The sequence below is a fragment of the Chiloscyllium plagiosum genome, unplaced genomic scaffold (assembly GCF_037043375.1).
Source record: "Chiloscyllium plagiosum isolate Xiang-an unplaced genomic scaffold, Cpla_swu_hap1 HiC_scaffold_12, whole genome shotgun sequence".
In the NCBI taxonomy this organism is placed as follows: domain Eukaryota; kingdom Metazoa; phylum Chordata; class Chondrichthyes; order Orectolobiformes; family Hemiscylliidae; genus Chiloscyllium; species Chiloscyllium plagiosum.
The window spans coordinates 38517636-38539675 of record NW_028270150.1 but is presented as its reverse complement, the minus strand read 5'-3'; the positions used below and the strand labels follow the sequence as shown (position 1 = coordinate 38539675).

General features: G+C 42.1%; 1 protein-coding gene across 2 annotated transcripts in view; it reads left to right on the top strand.

Annotated features, from left to right (window-relative positions):
* Positions 1–5119: 5119 nt before the first annotated feature.
* The window catches only part of LOC122555520 (NXPE family member 3-like), a 68120-nt gene continuing 51199 nt past the window's right edge, over positions 5120–22040 (top strand). For both annotated transcript variants that reach the window (XM_087992691.1, XM_043701543.2), the window contains exons 1-3: positions 5120–5243; positions 8960–9133; positions 12155–12942. In XM_087992691.1, coding sequence (XP_087848817.1) covers positions 9014–9133; positions 12155–12942 — 908 coding nt within the window. In that variant the 5' untranslated portion in view covers positions 5120–5243; positions 8960–9013. The remainder of the gene's footprint in view (positions 5244–8959; positions 9134–12154; positions 12943–22040) is intronic.

The window sequence follows — 22040 nt, the reverse complement described above, 5'->3', positions numbered from 1 at the left end:
GGAGAGGTCTTTGATTATGTTGGCTGCTTTCCTGAGGCAGTGGGAAGTGTAGGCGGAGGCAGTAGAAGAAAGCCTGATTTTTATGATGGACTGGGCTGCATTCACAAGTCTCTGTAATTTCTTGTGATGAAGAACCTATTTGCTGTTCTGTTTTTGTGGCTGGAATATGTCCTCAGTAAAATCCGACCTGTGACAATTCATTGAACAACATTATTAAGTTGGTAATAGGACCAACAGGAAACTGTGGATGAATCAGGACATACAGAACCTGCTAAAAACCTAAAAAAGGGTGAGGCCTTCAGATCAGGAGATCCATTCAAAGAAAAGGAATCCAAGTATGACCTTCGCAGAACTATTAAGTCAGCCAAGGACCAATTCTGATCCAAACTAGAGACAGACACCCAGTGACTATGGCAAGGACTGAATGACATCACAGGTTCTAAAAAGTGACAGTGCAAGATAGCAGACGATGACATATCCCTCCCAGATTGTCTCAACATCTTCTCGCTTTGAGCAGTGTTTTGGCAGAGAGGTAACACCTTTAGATTAGATTAGATTAGATTACAGTGTGGAAACAGGCCCTTCGGCCCAACAAGTCCACACCGACCCGCCGAAGCGAAACCCACCCATACCCCTACATTTACCCCTTACCTAACACTACGGGCAATTTAGTATGGCCAATTCACCTAACCTGCACATCTTTGGACTGTGGGAGGAAACCGGAGCACCCGGAGGAAACCCACGCAGACACGGGGAGAACGTGCAAACTCCACACAGTCAGTCGCCTGAGTCGGGAATTGAACCCGGGTCTCTGGCGCTGCGAGGCAGCAGTGCTAACCACTGTGCCACCGTGCCGCCCACCTATTCCAAGAAGTCCTGATGAACCTAATCCAACAGTCACTGCATCAAAAGTCAGATCAGTTTTCCTTCATGTGAATCCAAGGAAAGCGATGGGACCAGACGGAGTACCAGGCCGTGCACTCAGTGCATGCGCAGATCAACTGGCAGAAGTCTTCTTGGATATCTTCACCCTCTGCCTCCAATGCCTAAAACGTCTCATGCAGCATGTCTCAATGACTACTGCCCAGTGGCCCTAACTTCGGTGGTCATGAAGTGCTTTGAAAGTCTGGTCATGGCATTAATCAACTCCAGCCTCACCACTACTCTTGACCCACTCCAGTTTGCCTATCAGACCAACAGATCCATGTCAGATGCCATATCACTTGCCCTTCAATCCTCCCTAGAACATCTTGACACCAAGAACAGCTATGTAAGAATCCTACTCATTGACTACAGTTCAGCCTTCAACACCATTATCCCCTCGAGACTGATTACTAAATTTAGTGATCTCGGACTAAGCCCCACTCTCTGCACTGGATCCTCAATTTCCTGACCCACAGGCCACAATCAGTGAAAATTGGGGACAATATTTCATCATCACTAACACTCAACACTGGAGACTTGCAGGGGTGCATACTCAGCCCCCTATTGTACTCACTGAAGAAGGGCTTATGCCCGAAACATCGATTCTCCTGTTCCCTGGATGCTGCCTGACCTGCTGCGCTTTTCCAGCAACACATTTCCAGCTCTGATCTCCAGCATCTGCAGACCTCACTTTCTCCCCTATTGTACTCACTGTATACCCATGACTGTGTCACCAAATACCAGACTATTGCCACTTACAAGTTCGTTGAAATCACCACCACAGTCGGTTGAATCTCAGATGGTGATGAAACAGACTACAGACAGGAGTGGAAGACCTGGAAAAATGATGCACTGAGAACAACCTAGTTCTCAATGCCAGCAAAACCAAGGAACTTATTGACTTTCAGGGGATGTTACTCATGCCCCCCTACATATTAACAGCACAGAGGTGGAACAAGTGGAAAGTGTCAAGCTCCTGGGAATGGTCATCCACGATAAGCTTTCTTGGACTCTTCATGTGGATGCACTGGTTACAAAGGCCCAACAACGTCTCTTCTTCCTCAGGCAGCTGAAGAAATTTGGCATGATGGTGAATACCCTTGCCAATTTTTATAGGTGTACTATCAAGAGCATTCTGTCTGGATGTATCACTACCTGGTATGGCAACTGTACCATTCAAGATCGGGGATGGTTACAGAGAGCGGTGAACTCAACCCGGACCATCACAAAGGCCAACCTCCCATCTATAGAATCTATCTACCAGGCCCGCTGTCAAGGAAAGGCCGCCAGCATTCTTAAAGCTCCATCCCACCCTGGCAATGTTTTTCTACAACCTTTACCATCGGGGAGCAGGTACAGAAGCCTGAACACATGCTGGTTTTGTAACAATTCCTACCTTACTGTTGTTAGAATACTGAATGCACTCACAAACTCTTAACATTCACCTGTACCTGTGTTTTTATTTTTGCTACAGTTTACCTATTATTTACTATCTATGCTACTTAACTCTGATTTACCTGTATTGCTCACAAGACAAAGCTTTTCACTGTGCCTCAGTACTCGTGACAATAAATTCAATTCAATTCAATAATATTTATGACCTTTTGGTGTTTGAGTGGTTCATTGTCCCTTGAGTTCTCTGCCTAGACATCCTCCAGAAGATTCTTCATGGTTAGCTCGAGCTATCTAAGCGTCGGTCCAGAAAACAGCAAGCTGTATTGATGAGCAGGTATCTCATGTTCCCTTGATGACATAGTGTCTAAATGTGTCACTGGTGCCACTGACAGACAGGACCTGAGGAAACCACCTGTGCACTTCCAGCTAGACCATAGGAATGCCTTGGCATTGACCAATTTAAGGGGACATCTTGACTTATCCTGCTTGACTATTATTCCTGATGGATTGAGACATATTGCACCAACCCAAAGGCTATAAGACCTAGTTGAAGAGAATATTTTCCATGGATAGAATTCTGGGATTAGTATTTACTGGTAACGAACCACAATTTACCAACAAGTGTTTCCAACTGTTTGCAACCTCATATGGATTTGTCCATATTACAAATAAGTGAGGCATCCTCAAGCTGAGAAAAGCCAGGGCAGGGCAACATAACATAAAAGATCACCTGAGAAGGAATGAAGATTTTTATTTGGCCTTAACTAACTTTTGCTCTATCCCATTACAGAATGCCTTTTATCCATGACAGCTTTTGAAGGGTCACAATCATAACCAACTACCTTCACTTGCACATACACTACCACCAAATGTCACAGTTCAGGATATGATGCAGCGTGACAAAGAGAAAAGTGCTGTAAGATAGACTAAGTCCACTCCGTCAGCTGGAGACACAGAGCTCATGACCTGCTCACATTGAAAATGAGGGGCTTGGGTCTGGTTCAGTGACCAGCAGTGAGAGGCCACCAATAGACTGCAACAAGAAAGAAATTACAAACTGCAATTTCTGGAGAAACCGAGATGCCTTGATGTTACTAAGGGAAAAGGAGCTGACAGGTGGATGGATTGAATAGTCTGATTCTCAAGGGATAACAGTGATAATGCAGCCACTAATACAGAATCAAGGAATGAGAACACATGGAGAAGAAATTTTTAAGTATACAGACTCTCTACAATCTCCAAGGAACTCAATACATGTTTGAAGAGACAAAAACAGAAGTTCCTGAAAAGCTCAACTGGTCTGGCAGCATCTGTGAAGAGAAATCAAAGTTAACATTTCGAGTCTGGTGACCCTTTTTCAGAACAGGTAGAAGTGAGCTGTGTGGGGCTGGGGACTTTTCAACTTGGAGGTAGTGCAAGGTGATCACCAGATGAAATGAGATCAGTGACTAGAATAGATGTAATGGTCTGATGTGCCAAGGTGGGGTCATGGTCCAGAGAAAGACAGAAGGAGCTATCAGAGAACTGGCACTCAGCCTCTGTAATGAAGAGGTCAGTATGCCAGGCTACAACAGTATCCTTGTCAGCAGGCTTAATAAGAAAATCAGGGTTGGACCTGAGCACACAGAGTGCAACCTGTTTGTAAGGAGATAGATTGGATTGGATGGGGGAGGGGGGGGGGTGGGGGAGGGAGTGCAGAGAAATTGAAGTGACCAGTCTCACATTGACAGTTCTCAATGAGCAAATTGAGTGCAGACAAAAGGCCAGAGGGAAGGGTCCAGGTGGAGGAAGGGTGTTGGAGCTGGGTGAAGGGGTCTGTGGGATAAGGAGAGGACCAAAGAAATGGGCACAGAGGTGAAGGTGACAAAAGAAGAGTTCAATGTCATGTCGTGCCCAAAATTCATTAAGGTGGGGATGCGGAGGGATAAAACTGAGACCTTTTGTGGGTACAGAACATTTAGCATTGGAGAGCAGAAGGTTAGGAGGGATGGTGAATTCACGACAGGAGGTGGGGTTGGGGAAGAGGATGGAGTCAGAGGGAAGGGGAGGAGAGGAAGGTTCCAGAGGGCCACGGGTATCTCTGAGTTATTGCATCTTGTGGGCCTTGATGCCTGAAAGGAAATTAAAATGTTTCTTGTTAGCATGGCGAATAAGCCGGAGGTTGAAGTGGAACTGTGGAGTGGTGCGGCCCTGAGCTCCATGGTGATATTGGAGAGAGAGATTGAGATTGTGAATATGACACCGCACGGCTCTGACTGTGGATCTCAGAATACGGCAAGAGCAGCTGTCTGTGCAACGTTGAACATATCGGAGATACATACCTGACGTGTGATGTAAGTGGGATATTTATATAAATTCCAATATCATTTCTTTTAAACTTAGATTTTTGAAGCAGTGACATGAATTTTTCTGTGTGTCTGGAGGGATTAATAACTAACGTGTAAGTTTTTCTGTACTGATGCTGATTGTTTTCAAACAACTTGGCAGACAAATAGCTTCCTGGACTAAAAAGGGCTTTTGTTCGCAATAGGAGAGTTTTATGACAGGTCAAGGCAAATCATTGTGCAATAAGTTCTTAGTTTGAAACTTCTAGACCTTGTTCTATTTGTAATTAAGGAACTAAAAAGTTGGTTAAAAGAAACATTAAAAAAAAAACCTTCAGTTCCACAGATGACTTGGTTCAAGTTGGATGTGTAAAGCAGTGCTCCTGAGAAAGGGAGAAGTCAGAAATTAGATTACCTTTGAGGTAGGAACTTCCAGAGCTGTTTGGATAAAACCTGAAGAGGTTATTTGAAACTGAGAATGTTCAAAGCAAGGTTTATAAAAGTTCCAGGAAGAGGTTCTCAGATTTTCCAGACTGAGAGCTGAAACCACAGTTAAATTAAGTTTATCAAGGCTTTACAGAAAGCAATTCTTTCTCTGATGTAAGTACAGTATAAGAGGTCCTTCTGGGTACTGTGCGAGGGAGGGCTTGGTTGTATTTTATCATTTGTTTCAAAACATTAAGTTTGTGCTATATGTAGATAGATTGATTTATTCTTTTTGGGCTTAATATCCCTTTGTTTGATTGTTAAAACTAACCTGCAGCATTGTGTCCTTATATTTAAGTGAAGGACCATCTCGTTAAAACCAAACAAGACAAATTATGATCTACAATTTCAGTCTGGGATCTGAGTCTTTCAGTAATGACATCAAGTGGGATCATAACAATTTGGGGCAATTCCTGGGATTTTTAAATCGACTAGATTTAAGAAAGATTTGAATGTCGTGGTTACAGAGTGGTGCTGTGACTAAAGCAGATGCATTGTGGTGATGTTTATTGCATGGAAATTTGAAGATGGCTTTGAATAATGCTAAGACTTTTCTGCAAGGCAATGATATAACAGTAGGTTATTTAAAAACTTTGACTAAAGCTCAATTTCCAAACCCATAATGACTACCATGGATAAAGACAGCCAATACATGGAAACACATTCACTTACAAGTGCCCCTCCAAGCCACTTACCATCCTAAGTTGGAAATATATAACTATTCCTTCAGTGTGATTGGATCAAAATGTTAGAATTCACTCCCAAATAACATTGTACATCTACCAATAGCGCATGGACTGTAATGGTTCAAGAAAGCAGCTCACCACCACCTTCTCAGTGGCAACTTGGGATGGGTAATAAATACTGGCTGAGCCAGTGACACACCATCCTATGAGTGAATTAATTTAAAAAAGAAGGCATTTCGCAAATAAATTGAAGGTAGAAGGAAAAGCAGCGTCTTGAAAGGATCAAATGTTTCATACAACAATTCGAATTGGACAAAGGGAAACCTGAACTCGAGAGTCACAGCTAGAATTAGCTAACAAACAGAAATTATAAACTGGATTAAGAGTTTCAGAGAAATGAGAAGCCGAGAATAAGAGATGGAAACGAAAAATGGAGGGTAACAGAAAGGGAGGAAACAGAGAAGCAAAGGGCAATGGAATTAAAGAAAGAACTTAAACTCCAAACAGATAAAGAAATTAGAGAATATGAGCTGATAAAGGAAAAGCTTAGAACAAAGAGGGAGGAGAAACATAGCAGCTTGGACATTGAATCTGATTCCAATGTGGAATTGGATTAACTCAGAATCTATCCTTAAAGCCTAATTTTAATGAGAAAAGAGTGCAAAAGTATTTTTACCTCACTTGAGGATGGATGAGGTGGCCAAAAGAGGTTTGGACCTTAATGTGACAGTGTTTTGACTAATTTGACAGTCTGGCTCTATGTGCCAGCTCGTCAGAAGTACCATCTGCAGAGTAATAAACTGCCAGACAGGCAATATTCAATGATCATGAGCTTGTATCTGAATTTTCTCAATTGAAATTTAGTTCTGCAAGAAAAAAAAACACATCAGCCATGCATAAATTTCCATGAAGAAAGAAATTCTGCATGATCAGTGGTTTAGATCCCTTAAGCGAGAGAAAAATTGAGGATGTAAAGAAATTATGATCCTCAAAGAGTTCAGAAGTACATTGCTGCTAATTTTTAGGAAGAAATCTATTTAGATGAACATCTGTGTTGATGATTAGTGAAACAGCAGTTCTGGTAGTTCTCCAATAGGCTATGACATTGGAATATGTTGGAGTCCACAAGGAAATCGGAGAAATAGAAAATTTGTGAATGGAAGAGGCCCTAGTTTTAGAGAGTAGGCTGAAGAATGCCAACATAATAAAGAAGAAAGACTGGAAGCAAAAAGTGATGCAAAGAAATAAACATCCTTTCATAGTTATGCATTTGGAAATTCCAAAGTTAACTGCATGAAATCTTTGCATACTGTTAAATCGTAGGAGCAGTCCCAGGGACTAGAAAATAACCAATGTTATTCCTTTGTTGAAGAATGGCAACAGGGATAATCTGGGAAATGACAGGCCATTGAGTCTTTTAGAGTCATAGAGATGTACAGCGTGGAAACAGACCCTTCGGTCCAACCTGTCCATGCCGACCAGATATCCAAACCCAATTTCGTCCCATCTACCAGCAGCCGACCCATATCCCTCCAAACCCTTCCTATTCATATACCCATCCAAATGCCTCTTAAATATAGCAATTGTACCAGTCTCCACCACTTCCTCTGGCAGCTCATTCCATACATGTACCGCCTTCAGCGTGAAAACGTTGCCCCATGTGTCTCTTTTATATCTTTCCCCTCTCACCCTAAACCTATGCCCTCTAGTTTTGGATTCCCCCACCCCACGGAAGAGACTTTGTCTATTTATCCTATCCATGCCCCTCATGATTTTAGAAATCTCTATAAGATCACCCCTCAGCCTCTGACGCTCCAGGGAAAACAGCCTCTCCCTATAGCTCAAATCCTCCAACCTTGGCAACATCCTTGTAAATCTTTTCTGAATCCATTCAAGTTTCACAACATCCTTCCAAGAAGTCACGTAGCGGCCGTTAAGCTGTTAGGTAGGATAAGGGGGTGGGAGAGGTTATCTCATGCAGCACCAGGGATATAACTATGTACATGTTCCAATGCTCAGGACTCATTTGCTTAATGCATTTGATGCCCTTACTTGCAAGTTCGTAAATAAATTGCCTTGTTTCCAGCTTTTGGTGGTCTCAGCTAATTTTATTGAGTTTGTTTCTAACAATAGGAATTGGGATGTCATGTTTGTGCTATACAGAACATTGATTCGGCCATTTTTTGAATATGGCATGCAAGTCCGGTCTCCCTGCTATAAGAAAGATGTTGTTAAACCTGAAAGGGTTCAGAAAAGATTCACAAGGATGTTGCTAGTTTGAGCTTTAGAGAGAGGCTGAATAGGCCAAGGCTTTTTCTCTGGAGTGTCAGAAACTGAGGGGTAACCTTAGAGAGGTTTATAAAATCATTAGGGGCATGGATAGTGTGAATAGCCAAGGTCTTTTTTCCAGGATAGGAGAATCCAAAACTAGAGGGCATAGGTTTAAGCTGAGAGGGGAAAGATTTAAAAAGGCCTGGAGGGGTAACTTTTTCATGCAGAGGGTGTTACGTGTGTGGAATGAGCTGCCAGAGGAAGTGGTGGAGGCTGGTACAATTACAGCATTTAAAAGACATCTGGATGGATATATGAATAGGAATCGTTTAGAGGGATATGGACCAAATGCTGGCAAATGGCATAAGATCAGTTCAGAATATCTGGTTGGCATGGACGAGTTGGATCGAAGAGTCTGTTTCTGTGCTATATGACTGTATAAAGAATTGGAACCTGAGCTCTTCAAACCTGCCCTGCCCTCGTCTAGAAACACCTCCATCACCCCCTCATTGATCAGGCGACAGTGCTCCAACATCCCTGCTCCTGTGCCTCAGAAGCTCTCCTCATTCCCCCTGACGATCACATCCATTTAATTGCTCCAATTGCTACCCTCCAATCAGTGTTTATTGGCCCTGTGAGTTGTGTTTCTCAGTGATTATAGGTTAATAATTTGGAGAGAGCTGAAGAAAGATTGGCTGCTCTCTAATTATTTGGCTTAAACCTGCCTCCTTTCTGATGTCTTTTTTTATTTCAAACCTCCAGTTTTATTTTCCAGGGTAGTAAGTGAAATCATATTCACTCAGGATTCTCAGTGAAAACTACTATGTCCCATTCATTATGTGATATTCAATTTATTTAATTCTTTTGCTGCAGATTTCCCTATGCAGAACAGGCTGATTGTATATTAATGCACAGTGATCTTCCAGTATGGATGAACAAGTCATGAAAAAAAACGTTCGCCACATTTCCATACGTCATTCCTGTTTTATATTGCTACTGGTGATGGCTGTGATGCTGATTTTAACTCTGAATTTATATCATATAAAGGTATGTGGAATGGTGTTATGAGCTACTTTTGAGTAAACTAATCATTTTTGCCAAGGTTCAAAACAGGATTGTTTAAAAATGGGATGGTTTGTTTCCCATGGATCACATGCTTCAGTTGCCAATGTGATTGTTTATTTGTTTTCTCTTTAATATAGAGTTAAGGAAATTTCCCAGGTTGGGTCACATATTCTTGCTGCATTGTGAGAATGTACCAGATCTTTGGCCACACTCTCTTTGGTCACTTGCTTGTCGGTGCTCCAAATTCATCTGGTGAGGATATCTTGTTATTATCCCTCTCCTCTGCTTCTCAGTACTTGCTACAGGGAGATATAACAGCTTAGGTGGCTCATGGTCAATTGGACTCTGAACAGAATTGGTGTCCCCCTACTGAGTGAGAAATTATCAATAAGAAGAGTCTGTTTCAATTCATTGTCCCTGGTGATCTTTCATGCTACAATTAAAAAGCAAGTGATCAAACCCTATCATTCATTCATGGGATACGCTTGTCGATGATAAAGCCAATGTTATTTTTTAAAAATTATTCATTTGTGGGATTGAGTGTCACTGGCTGGCTAGCATTTATTTCCTGTCCCTACTTGCCCTTGAGAAGGTGGTGGTGAGTTGTCTTCTTAAATTGCTGCAGTCCACCTGCTGTGGGTTGACCCACAATACTATAAAGGAGGGAATTCCAAAATGTTGACCCAGTGAGATTGAAGGAACGGTGATATATTTCCAAGCCAGGTTGGTTGGAGGGGAACTTGAAGCTGGTAGAGTTCCCATATCTCTGCTGCCCTTATCCTTCTAGTTGGAAGTGATCGTGGGTTTGGAAGGTGTATTCTGAGGATCTGCGATGAATTCTACCATTGCAACTTGCAGATAGTTCACACTGCTGCTACTGAGCATCGGTGGTAGTGGGAGTCAATGCTTGTGGATGAAGTGTCAATCTAGCAGGCTGCTTTGTCCTGGATGGTATCAAGTTTCTTAAGTGTTATTGGATCTGCACTCATCCAGGCAAGTTGGCAGTATTCCATCACACTCTTATTCCATCAAAAAAGCAGTGATAATCTACTTTCTTCGGTTAGCTGCTGCAGTCCATTTGGTGTAGATGTACCTTAGGTAGCATGTCTGGTGGAGCATCTCAGTGCGTTCAGGATAGTGTGTGACATTCTGGAGAACCTGGAGAGAGTAGTGTTCCCATGCAACCAGTTTAATTCAAGGTGGTTGCAGTTGGGGCTTTGGAGGGAAGAGTTGAATAGGTCTTGGTGAATTGGTGCAGTACATCGTGCAGATGTACACATAGCAGTCAGATGTGCCAGAGTTGGAGGGAGTGATTATTGAAGATGCTGGATGGGTTTCTGGTTGAATAGGCTGCTTTGTTCTGGAGAACTGCTCTGAGATTTGCACCATATTTCTCATTGTATCTTGGAGGTGGGGACAGGATTTGGGGATTCAGACAGAGAATTACACACCACAGAATTTTAACATAATGCGAATAAAATTTAGGTGTTTCTTCTGGCTTTCTCCTCTTTTAGAAACAATGCAATCAGAAAGACAGAGGTACTTTGAATCAAAGAAGTAACGCTGTGCCAAGAGATTAAACTTCACAAATCACCAGTCCTCCAGTCTGTTCTTTAGTTTCAGCAAGTTCAAGCTGTTATTATTTCACTAGTGGCAAAGTTCTTGGTGCTTATTAAACATGGCTGACTGAAAATACTTCACATTGATAAGATTTGGAGATGCCAGTGTTGGACTGGGGTGTACAAAGTTAAAAATCACACAACACCAGGTTATAGTCCAACAGGTTTAATTGGAAGCACACTAGCTTTCGGAGCGACGGTCCTTCATCAGGTGATTGTGACACAATCACTCCGAAAGCTAGTGTGCTTCCAATTAAACCTGAAGAAGGGCTTATGCCCGAAACATCGATTCTCCTGCTCCTTGGATGCTGCCTGACCTGCTGTGCTTTTCCAGCAACACATTTTCAGCTACTTAGATCAAGTTTACTTACACGTTACCTGACCTGAAGGAGAGTACTGTAATGAAGCCCAGTTCTGTTCCTCATCTCAACCTCATGTGCTCTTCAAATGTGAGTCATTGGACAGTGTTCAAGGATTGGGAATTGAAACCGTTTCCATATTTTCCTCTCACAATCTCAGTAATGCTGAGCCTAACTCTACACAGACAAGGAATTAAACTGGGAACCTCCCACAGAACACACCAGATAGCCTGCTTCTTTGAAGACCACAATTTCCACTCCCACATGGTCAATGATGCCCTCCCGCACCTCCACCCTTGAGCCCCACCCTTCCAACTGCAACAAGGACAGAACTGCCCCAGTCCTCACCTTCCAATCAACTAACATCCATATATACCGTATCATCCTCTTCCATTTTCACCACACACTAATGGATCCCACCAACAGACATATATTTCCCTCCCCACCTCTATCCGCTTTCCCCAAAGACCGCTCCATCCATGACTCCCTTGTCAGGTCCATGCCCCCCACCACCCACTCTCCCCTCCCGGCATCTTCCCCTGCCACTACAGTAATTACAAAACCTGCGCTCACACCTCCCCCCTCACTTCTGTCCAAGGTCCCAAAGGATCCTTCCACATTCATCAGAGTTTTACCTGCACTTCCAGACATGTCATGTACTGTATCCATTGCTCCCGAAGTGGTCTCCTCTACACCGGGGAGACAGGATGCTTACTCTTCAGAGAACATCTCTAGACGCTCTCATCAACTAACCCCACTGCCCTGGTGCCGTACACTTCAACACCCCTCCCACTGTGCCGAGGACATGCTAATCTGAGCTGCAGTCTGGAAATATAACTTATTTAATGCTTGCTGTTTCATTGAAATACATAACTCATTAATTATGATGATGCAATTCCAAAGAATCCTGTGATCTGGACTGAATTTCTGAAATTCTTATTTGACTGAAGGAGGGTGTTTGCTGGGAACCATATGTGATGTGACAATGGAAAAGATATGCATTAAAAATGTTTTTTCTTTCATAGTATGATAAAACTCAGGTCATTGGATCTGAGCCCAAATGGAGAAGATATCCAGTTCCAAAGTTTAATCACACCATGATGCAGAAAGTGGAGACAAGGAATCTCCATTGGACAGACAGGCTGATACAACGTGGATACCAGATTCACAGCTTCACCCCTGAAGAAAGGTCAGAGGGAATGCTCCTTATGAAAATGATCGAATGGCCAAAACCACCCAACTCTGCTGTGCCCTTTCAGAAAAGCAGCAACCCAGCATACAGTCACTTTGTAATTTTAAATTCTGCAAAGACTTTCTATGTGGGAGATCAGTTACAAGTGATGCTGCAGATGTATGATTTTGAAGGTCACCCAAAGCGATATGGGGGTGACTATCTCCAAGCTCGGATCCACACCCCAGCTTTAAAAGCTGGTTCAGCAGGAACTGTTCTTGACAACCAAAATGGAACTTACTATATTAATTTTAACTTATCTTGGTCGGGGAGAGTCGAAATTTCTGTTTTATTAGTTCATCCCAGTGAAGGGATCCAAGCACTTAAAAGACTACGTGAGAAACAGCCAGAAAGAGTGTATTTAAAAAGTACCTTCAAATATCAGGGTGCTTCAGAGACCACTGTCTGTAATCTATATTTGCCTCAAACTGAGCCACTCTGTAACTTTACTGATCCCAGGACTGGGGAGCCCTGGTTCTGTTACAAACCAAAGAAGCTTCCCTGCTCTGCTCGTATCAACCATTTTAAAGGAGATTATGAGAAAAATCTCTTAACTGGAGAAGAGAACCATTATTTCCAAAGGTACGTCAATTAATGTTCTTTTATTTATAATTGTTTTCCCAACTTTCTTCCTGACTCAAATTATAATTATGACACCAAGAATAGAAGAAAACTTCCCAACAGTGGAATATTATTTTAAAAATTGAACCTGAGGTACTTTGTGGAACATAACTGTATTTACAACCTCTGCTGGTACATCAATTTGGAGTTTTCATTAATTTAAGAAAGTTCAGATGCATGTTCACTGTAAAAGGTTGAATAACAAGTTATCATAGAGTATCCTTCGAGAAAGTTGAGACATTCCCAATTATGGTGTTAGCAGTGGCCATAAAATTGATTAACAACTAAGTCTTAGAGTGTTAATTGCTGATGATGCATCCATGGGATGTCGGCATTTCTGTCATGTCCAACATTTAGTGGCAATCCCTAATTGCATTTGTGTTTTTGGGGATGAAGTTTTAAGATTTTGACCTAGTGATGATGAGGTAACAGGGATATACCGAATTGTACATGACTTGAATTTGTATCTGGTGACGTTTAAATGAACCATTGTTTTTGTGGCTGTGATGTGGAGAAGCCAGTGTTGAATTGGGGTGGACAAAGTCAAAAGTCATAAGACATCAGGTCCAACAGATTTATTTGAAATCACAAGCTTTCAGAGCGCTGCTCCGTGATGTGCAAAGAAGCAAGCAGCACAAAATTTATATGTGGAGAGATAATTTGGGCGGCACGGTAGCACAGTGCTCAGCACTGCTGCCTCACAGCGCCAGAGACCTAGGTTCAATTCCCGCCTTGGGCAACTGTCTGTGTGGAGTTTGCACATTCTCCCCATGTCTGCATGCATTTCCTCCGGGTGTCCGGTTTCCTCCCACAGTCCAAAAATGTGCAGGTTAGGTGAATTGGCCATGCTAAATTGCCTGTAGTGTTAGGTGAAGGGGTAAATGTAGGGGAATGGGTCTGGGTGGGTTGCTCTTTGGAGGGTCGGTGTGGACTTGATGGGCCAAAGGGCCTGTTTCCACACTGTAAGTAATCTAATCTAATTGCAAGATAATGCCACGTAGTTAAGAGTGTCAAGAGATAGTACCAATGGTGTGAGTGGAGTGATGACAGGCTGAATAATAAGTCTCTGCAGGTGATCAAAAGTGTCAGATGGTGCGAGTAAAGTGTCAACAGCTAAATAGCAAATGAAAGTATGACCCATGATCTGATTAACTAAGGCAGAGAAATAATTACAAAAAAAAACAAAAATAAGATGGTGCTAGAGGAAAACCAAATGGCTGAAACTAACATGATAGGTATAACAGTCACATGACGAGAGTCTAACCAAAGTAACAAGTAATCCAAAACTGTGCATCTAATTAATGTAGAAAGATTGTAACAAGTTACCAAGGTGATGGTGTCAAAACAGAACCATTAGGAAGATTTTCCAAGCACAGAACAATACAGTGGAATTACATGTAGCACAACATGAACCCAAGATCATGGCTGAGGCTGCCCTCATGGGTAGGGAATCTGGCTATCAGTTTCTCCTCAGCAATTCTGCTTTATAGTGTATCTTAAAGGCTGCCTTAGAGGACGTTTAATTGAAGATCGGAGGCTGAATGTCCTTGACCATTGAAGCATTCCCCAAATGGGAGAGGGAGCATGCTTGTCTGGCGATTTTTGTGTTGTGTCCATTCATCCATTGCCATAGAATGTGCTTAGTCTCACCAATATACCATGCCTTGGGGCATCCTTTCCTGCAGCGCATGAGGTAAACATTGGCTGAGTCACATGAGTATCTGCCATGTACGCAGTAGGTGGTGTTCCCACGTGTGATGGTAGTATCCATGTCGATGATCTGGCAAGTCTTGTAGAGGTTGCCACGGCAGGGTTGTGTGGTGTTCTCCTGAAGGCTGGGCATTTGGCTGTGAATGATGGTCTGTTTGAGGTTCAGTGGTTGTGTGAAGATGAGAAATGAAGGCTTAGGGTTGCCTTTGGTGAGATGTTGTCATCATCAATGACATGCTTAAGGCTGTGAATATCATGGTGTAGTTTCTCTGCTCCAGTGAAGTATTGGACTGTGAAGGGTCGTCTATCAGTTGTGTCCCCTGTCTGTCTTCTGAGGAGGTCATTGCAGTTTATCATTGTAACATGAAGAACTGGTGATCGATGAGGTGAGCATTATATCCCATTCTTATGAGGGAGTCTTTAGCACCTGTAGGTGTCTGTCGAGTTCCTCCTCATCTGTGCAGATCTTGTGTATGTGCAAGGCTTGTCCATAGGAGATGACGTCTTTAACATGTTTCAGGTGAAAGCTCAAGAAGTGAAGCATTGTGAGGTTATCCATGGGCTTACTGTACACTGAGTTACTGATGTGTAGGTCCTTGATGGAGATGTGTGTATCCACAAATGAAACCGATTCTGAAGAGTAGTCCATGGCAAGTTTGATGGGGGGATGAAACTTATTGATGTCATTGGGTAGTTGTTTCAGTGATTCCTCACTCTCAATTTAAAGAAAGAAAATGTCATCGATGTATCTAGAGTATAGCATTGGTTGGAGGTCCTGTACATCAAAGAAGTCTTGCTCGAGCTTGTGCTTGAAAATGTTGGTGTATTGGGATAAAAATGTGGTCCACATAGCTGTTCTATGTGTCTGGATGAAGAACTGGTTGTCAAGGATGAAGCGGATGAGTTGTAGGACGGTACCTGGAGATTGACAGTTTGATTACTGAGGCTGTTGCAGCAATACCATTGTCATGGGGAATGCTGGTGTTGAGTGCCAAACTGCCCAATGTGATTCGGAATGTTCCTAGTTTGACTGGTCTGTGGGTGCTGAGTTTCTGTAAGAAATCTGCAGTGTTACGACAGAAGCTGGGGGGTTTCTTGCACAATGGATTTCAGATGCCATCAACACAGCCAGAGAGGTTCTCACACAGGGTCCCCTTGCCTGATACGATGGGATGCCTGGGTGTGTTTGCTTTGTGTATTTTTGAGCAGCAGTAGAGGTCTCCTATGTGAGAAGTACGCAGGGTGAGAGTGCATAGGACACTCTGAAAGTTTGGATCTAAGGTCTTGATTCAGTCTGTTGAATTGATGAGTGTGTTCTTTGGTCGGATTGGCAAGTAATTGTCTGGACTGTTCTCGGTGTTCAGCTGTTGATATGCTTCTTTGCAGGGGTCCGTTCTGTATGACAATGGCTCCTCCTTTGTCTGTTGGCTTGAAGACAATGTTGTGGTTGATCTTGAGAGGATAGAAGTCATTGCATTGTGCCTGCGTGATGTTCTGTAAGTGTGCCTGACCATTATGTGCAATTGTCTCAGACACATCACTGCAATGTTAATGTTGAAATGTTGTAATGCTAACACCAAACTCAAGGTTTCCTTCTCAATCATGGATACTTCTGTTGATGAGTATTCAATTTTCTGCAAAAATACCCGATATGTCTTTCTATTTTCTCCTTGTCTTACTGTAAGAGTACAGCACTGACTCTGACATCACTCGCATCAATTGTCACTTTGAATGGCTTTGTGTAATTGGGTGTGGCTAATACTGGGGCAGTTGTTAACACAGCTTTCACGTTGTCAAATGCCTTCTGACAGTCTGCACTGTCAATCTATGAAATTTTATACACTTTTTCAATAAGTCAATAAGTGGAGCAGCCACACTTACAATTCAATACAAACCTCCGATAAAATGCATTCAGTCCCAGTCTTCATTGATGGTCTGGGAAATTTTCCAATAATCTTTGTTTTCAAATTCCATGGGGTCATCTATCCATGTCCAATAACATGGCCCAGGAATGTGACTTGGGCTTTTGCGAATTCACTTTAAGCGAGGTTGATTACTAAGTCTGGCTCCTGAAGTCGATTGATCAACTCCAATAAATGTTGCAAGTGTTTCTTCAATTTGTAACTAAAAATCACCAGCTTGTCAATGTACACCACACAATTGGTTAATGCAGAAATGACGTTATTAGTTAGTCTTTGAAATATGGCTGTCGCACGTTTCAGACCAAATGGCATGACTTTAAATTGATACAGGAGAAAGTGAGGACTGCAGATGTTGGAGATCAGAGCTGAAAATGTGTTGCTGGAAAAGCGCAGCAGGTCAGGCAGCATCCAGGGAACAGGAGAATCGACGTTTCGGGCATAAGCCCTTCTTCAGGAAGGGCTTATGCCTGAAGAAGGGCTTATTCCTGAAGAAGGGCTTATGCCCGAAACGTCAATTCTCCTGTTCCCTGGATGCTGCCTGACCTGCTGCGCTTTTCCAGCAACACATTTTCAGCTTTGAATTGATACAGTCCATTCTAAATTGTCATAGGTCTTCCAGATAAAGCTACCTGCCAGTGTCCTCTGAGTAAGTCCAACTTAGAAATATAATTTGCTTTAAAAATATAATAACCTTCTCAATACAGTCTTCCAAATTAGGAATAGGATAGGAATCAAACTTTGTGACTGCATGGTCTTTGCGATAGTTCACACAAAATTGGATACCATTTGGTTTTGCCACCATTACAATGGGTGAGCTCCAGTCACTGCAATTCACTTTCATAATGTTGCCTTTGAGCATGTGTTAAATCTCTTTTTGAACATGTGCCAACTTTAGAGTGTTACGTCTAAAGGATGCTGCTTAATTGGAACACCATTTCCTATATCTGCACCATGTGTCATTAGCTTAGTACTTACCAGCTTACTCCTACTTATCTCCCCTTGCGAAGTAATAACTCTTCCAGGTCATTTCCTATGGAAGGTAACTCAATAATTTATCCCAATTTTTGAGAACTTCCACATTGTCTAATTTAATTTGAGGAATGTCCAATTCAGAATCCTCTGAACTTGATTCTTCCCTCTGTGTTGTAACCAATAACACAGTCTCCTTTTACTTTCCCTCCTTATCAAAGTACCTTTTGAGCATATTCACATGACACACTCTGTGAGATTTCTTTCTATCTGGTGTTCTTATCATATAATTCACCTCATTTAATCTCCTTTTAATTTGATAAGGTCCCTAAATCTTGCTTTTAAAGGTTCACCTGTCACTGAAAGTAACACTAACACTTTATCTTCACCAGCAAGCTTGGGAATTTTTGAATTCTTGTCTGTTTCTTGTTCCTTCATATACTGTGCTACTTATAAATGCTGTAGGTAGTAGCTAACTCACCTACTCCATTTAGTCTTGGCCTAGAATTTGACTGGGTCCAAACATGTGGTCTCTGAACTGTGACTCACCAATTTCTCCATAATTAATTTCAGTGGTCCTCTCATCACATGCCCAAAAATGAATTCAAATGGATTGAATTTGGTCAATTCATTTGGTGCATCTCTAATTGCAAAGAGTATAAATGGAATTCCTTTATCCTAATCATCTGGATAGGCTTCACTATAAGCCCTCAACATGGTCTTGGAATTTTGATGCCAGTGTGCCAATGCCCCCTGTGATTCTAGATGGTGTGCAGTGCATTTGAATTGTTTTATTCCTAAGATGTTTATAACTTGCCAGAGTAATTTCAGTGTAAAATTTGACCCTTGATCTGATTGTATTTCTGTGGGTAGTCCATGTCTAGTGGAAAATTAGAGTAATCCTTCTACAATCCTTTTGGCTGTGATATTGCCTAATAGAATAGCCTCTCAAAATCCCGTGGACGCATCCATTATTGTCAGCAAATACTCATTCCCACTTTTGGTTTTAGATAAGGGTCCTATACAATCAATTAAAACTCTTGTAAAAGCTTTCTCAAATGCAGGAATGGGTATTAAAGATGTTGGTTTTATCACTGCATGAGGTTTTCCAATTACCTGACACTTATGAAATGTCCAGAAATGTTCAACTACATCCTTATGCAGTCCAGGTCAGTGAAATTGTTTTTGTATTTTGGCTTGAATTTTCCTTCCTACTTTCTACTTGCTGCAAAAACTTCTTTTCTATAACCCACTGGTAAAAAAAAACTTATTTCTGCCCATTTCTTGTCTACCTGAATATGTGATGGTCTCCATTTCCTCATTAAGACATCATTTTAAAGATAGCAACATTCTGGGATGCACTCAGATTCCTCTACTGTGTATGCTTTTCAATACAATTGTTTTCATTTGTAATTCAGCAAATTGCTCTGAACTAAAAATATCCACTTTGTCCTCTACCTGTTCTTGTTTTGTCTCAATTATTTGATCAAACATAGTCTCTGATAATTCCACTTCAACTTCCTTACCTTTATTCTTTAACTTCTCTTGTTTTGACCCATTTTTTTAATCTTGTCACAAAAAAGTCCCATGATATACTTTCTGTAATGCTTCAGCTGCCTGATTTGCCACTGGCTTTTCAACCACTCCTACCTGTGATCCAACTAAATAATTACCCAGGACAAATTACATTCTTGAAGCTGAGAGTGCATCCTGTACTCTTGCCATCACTTAGAATTTAGAATGTAGAACAGTGCAGTACAGGCCCTTCGGTACAGTATAGACCTTTTATCCTACTCTAAGATTAAACTAACCTACATACCTTTCATTGTACTATCATCCATGTGCCTATCTAAGAGTCGCTTAAATGTCCTTAGTGTATCTGACTCTACTATCATTGCTAGCAGTGAATTTCATACACACTCTCTGTGGAAAGAACTGATCTCTGATATTCCCCACAAACCTTCCGCCAATTATGGCCATTTCTGCTCAAGGAAAAGGTCTCTGGCTATCTCTCGTCATCTTGTATAGCTCTATCAAGTCACCTCTCCTCCTTCTTCGCTCCAATGAGAAAAACCCTCAACCTTTCCTCATAAGACATGCCCTCCAGTTTAGGCAGCACCTTGGTAAATCTCTTCTGTATCCTCTTTAAAGCTTCCACATCCTTCCTATAATGAGGCAACCAGAACTGAACACAATATTCCAAGTGAGGTCTAACCAGAGCTTTATAGAGCTGCAGCATAACCTTGCAGTTCTTAAACTCAATCCCGCTGCTAATGAAAGCCAACACACCATACACCTTCTTAACAACTCTATCAACTTCAGTGGCAACTTTGAGGGACCTATGGATGTGGACCCCAAGATCCCTCTGTTCCTCCACACTGCCAAGAATCCTGCCTTTAACCCTGTAATCTGCATTCAAATTTGACCCAAAATGAATCACTTCACGCTTTTCCAGATTGAACTTCATCTGACACTTCTCAGCCTAGCTCTGCATCCTGTCAATGTCTCTCCGCAGCCAACAACAGCCCTCCACACTATCCACAAGTCCACCAAACTTCATGTCATCAGCAAACTTACTAACCCACCCTTCCACTTCCCCATCCAAGTCATTTATAAACATTACAAAGAACAGAGGTCCCAGACCAATCCTTGCGGAACACCGCTGGTCACCGAGCTCCAGGTTGAATTCTACTACCACCCTCCGTCTTCTATGGGTCATCCAATTCTGTATCCAGACAGCCAGATTTCCCTGTATCCCAAATCTCCTTATTTTCTGAATGAGCCTATAATGAGTAACCTTATCAATGCCTTGCTAAAATCAATGATTTAGAGATGCCAGTGTTGGACTGGGGTGTACAGAAATAAAAATCACACAATACCAGGGTATAGTCCAACAGGTTTAATTGGAAACACTAGCTTTCGGAGCAACGCTCCTTCATCAGGTGGCTGTGATGTTCCGAAAGCTAGTGCTTCCATTTAAACCTATTGGACTATAACCTGGTGTTGTGTGACTTTTAGCTAAAATCCATGTACACCACATCCACTGTTCTACTTTATCAATGTGATTTGTCACATCCTCAAAGAATTCAATAAGGCTTGTGAAGCTAGACCTGCCCTCACAAAGCCATGCTAACTACCTCTAATTAAACTATGACTTTCAAGTAATCATAAATTCTGTCTCTCAGAATCCTCTCCTATAATTTGCCCACCACCGACATAAGACTGACTGGTGTGTAATTTCCAGGATTAACCCTATTCCTTTTCTTGAACATGGGAATGACATTTGCCACTCTCCAGTCATCTGGTGCTACTCCAGTGGACAGGGAAGATGAAAAGATCATCATCAAAGGCACAGCAATCTCTTCCCTCGCTTCCTGTAGTAACCTCAGCTATATTCCATCTAGGCCAGAAGATTTATCTATCCTCATGTTTTTCAAACTTTCCAGCACATCCTCCTTCCTAACATTAACCTGTTTGAACATATTAGCCTCTTTCACTCTGTCCTCACAAATGACAAAGTTCCTCTCACTAGTGAATGATGAAACAAAATAAAGGCCTCCTCTACCTCCTACGACTCCAGGCACAAGTTTCCTCCGCCATCCTGATCGGCCGTAACCTCACTCTGGCCATCCTCTTGTTCACTCTAGCCATCCTCTTGTTTCTCACATAAATGTAGAATGCCTTGGGTTTTCCTTAATCCTTCTCACCAAGGCTTTCACATGCCCCCTTCAAACTCTCCAACGTCCGTTCTTCAGTTCCTTCCTGGCTACCTTATAACCTTCTAGAGCCTTGTCTGATCCTTGCTTCCTCAACCTTAAGTAAGCGTCCTTCTTCCTCTTGACTAGATGTTCCACATCCCTTGTCACCCAAGGTTCCTTCACCCTACCATCCCTTCCTTGCCTCAGTAGGACAAACTGTCCAGCTCCATCAGTAAGTGCTTCCAAACCAACCTCCACATTTCTGTTGTGCATTTCCCTGAGAACATCAGTTCCCAATTTATGCTCCACAGTTCCTGCCTAATAGGATTGTAATTCCCCCCTTCCCCAATTAAATACTTTCCCATACCGTCTGCTCCTTTCTCTCTCCATGACTATAGTAAAGGTCAGGGAGTTGTGATCATTATCCACATTTCACCGGACACTCCAACCTCACTTTACATAATGGATCACTTCTCATTTCACCATTGATTCCACATATAACCACTTTTTCTGGCAATAGTCCTTCTGAATGACACATCTCCTCCTCTCTCAACATCAGATACATGCTCACGTATCTCTTAAAATTGTAATTTATTTACCTGTGCCTCCTGGCATATGGAAGTAAACCTTATTCTCATGGTTTAAGAAGATCTGGCACTTTCTTCTCAACCAACCTTCGACTGGGTTGTACATCCTGGTGCAGCGTTTTAGCTTCCACTGTGCTTTGCTTTACCACTTCAACAAAAATCACAGCTTATTC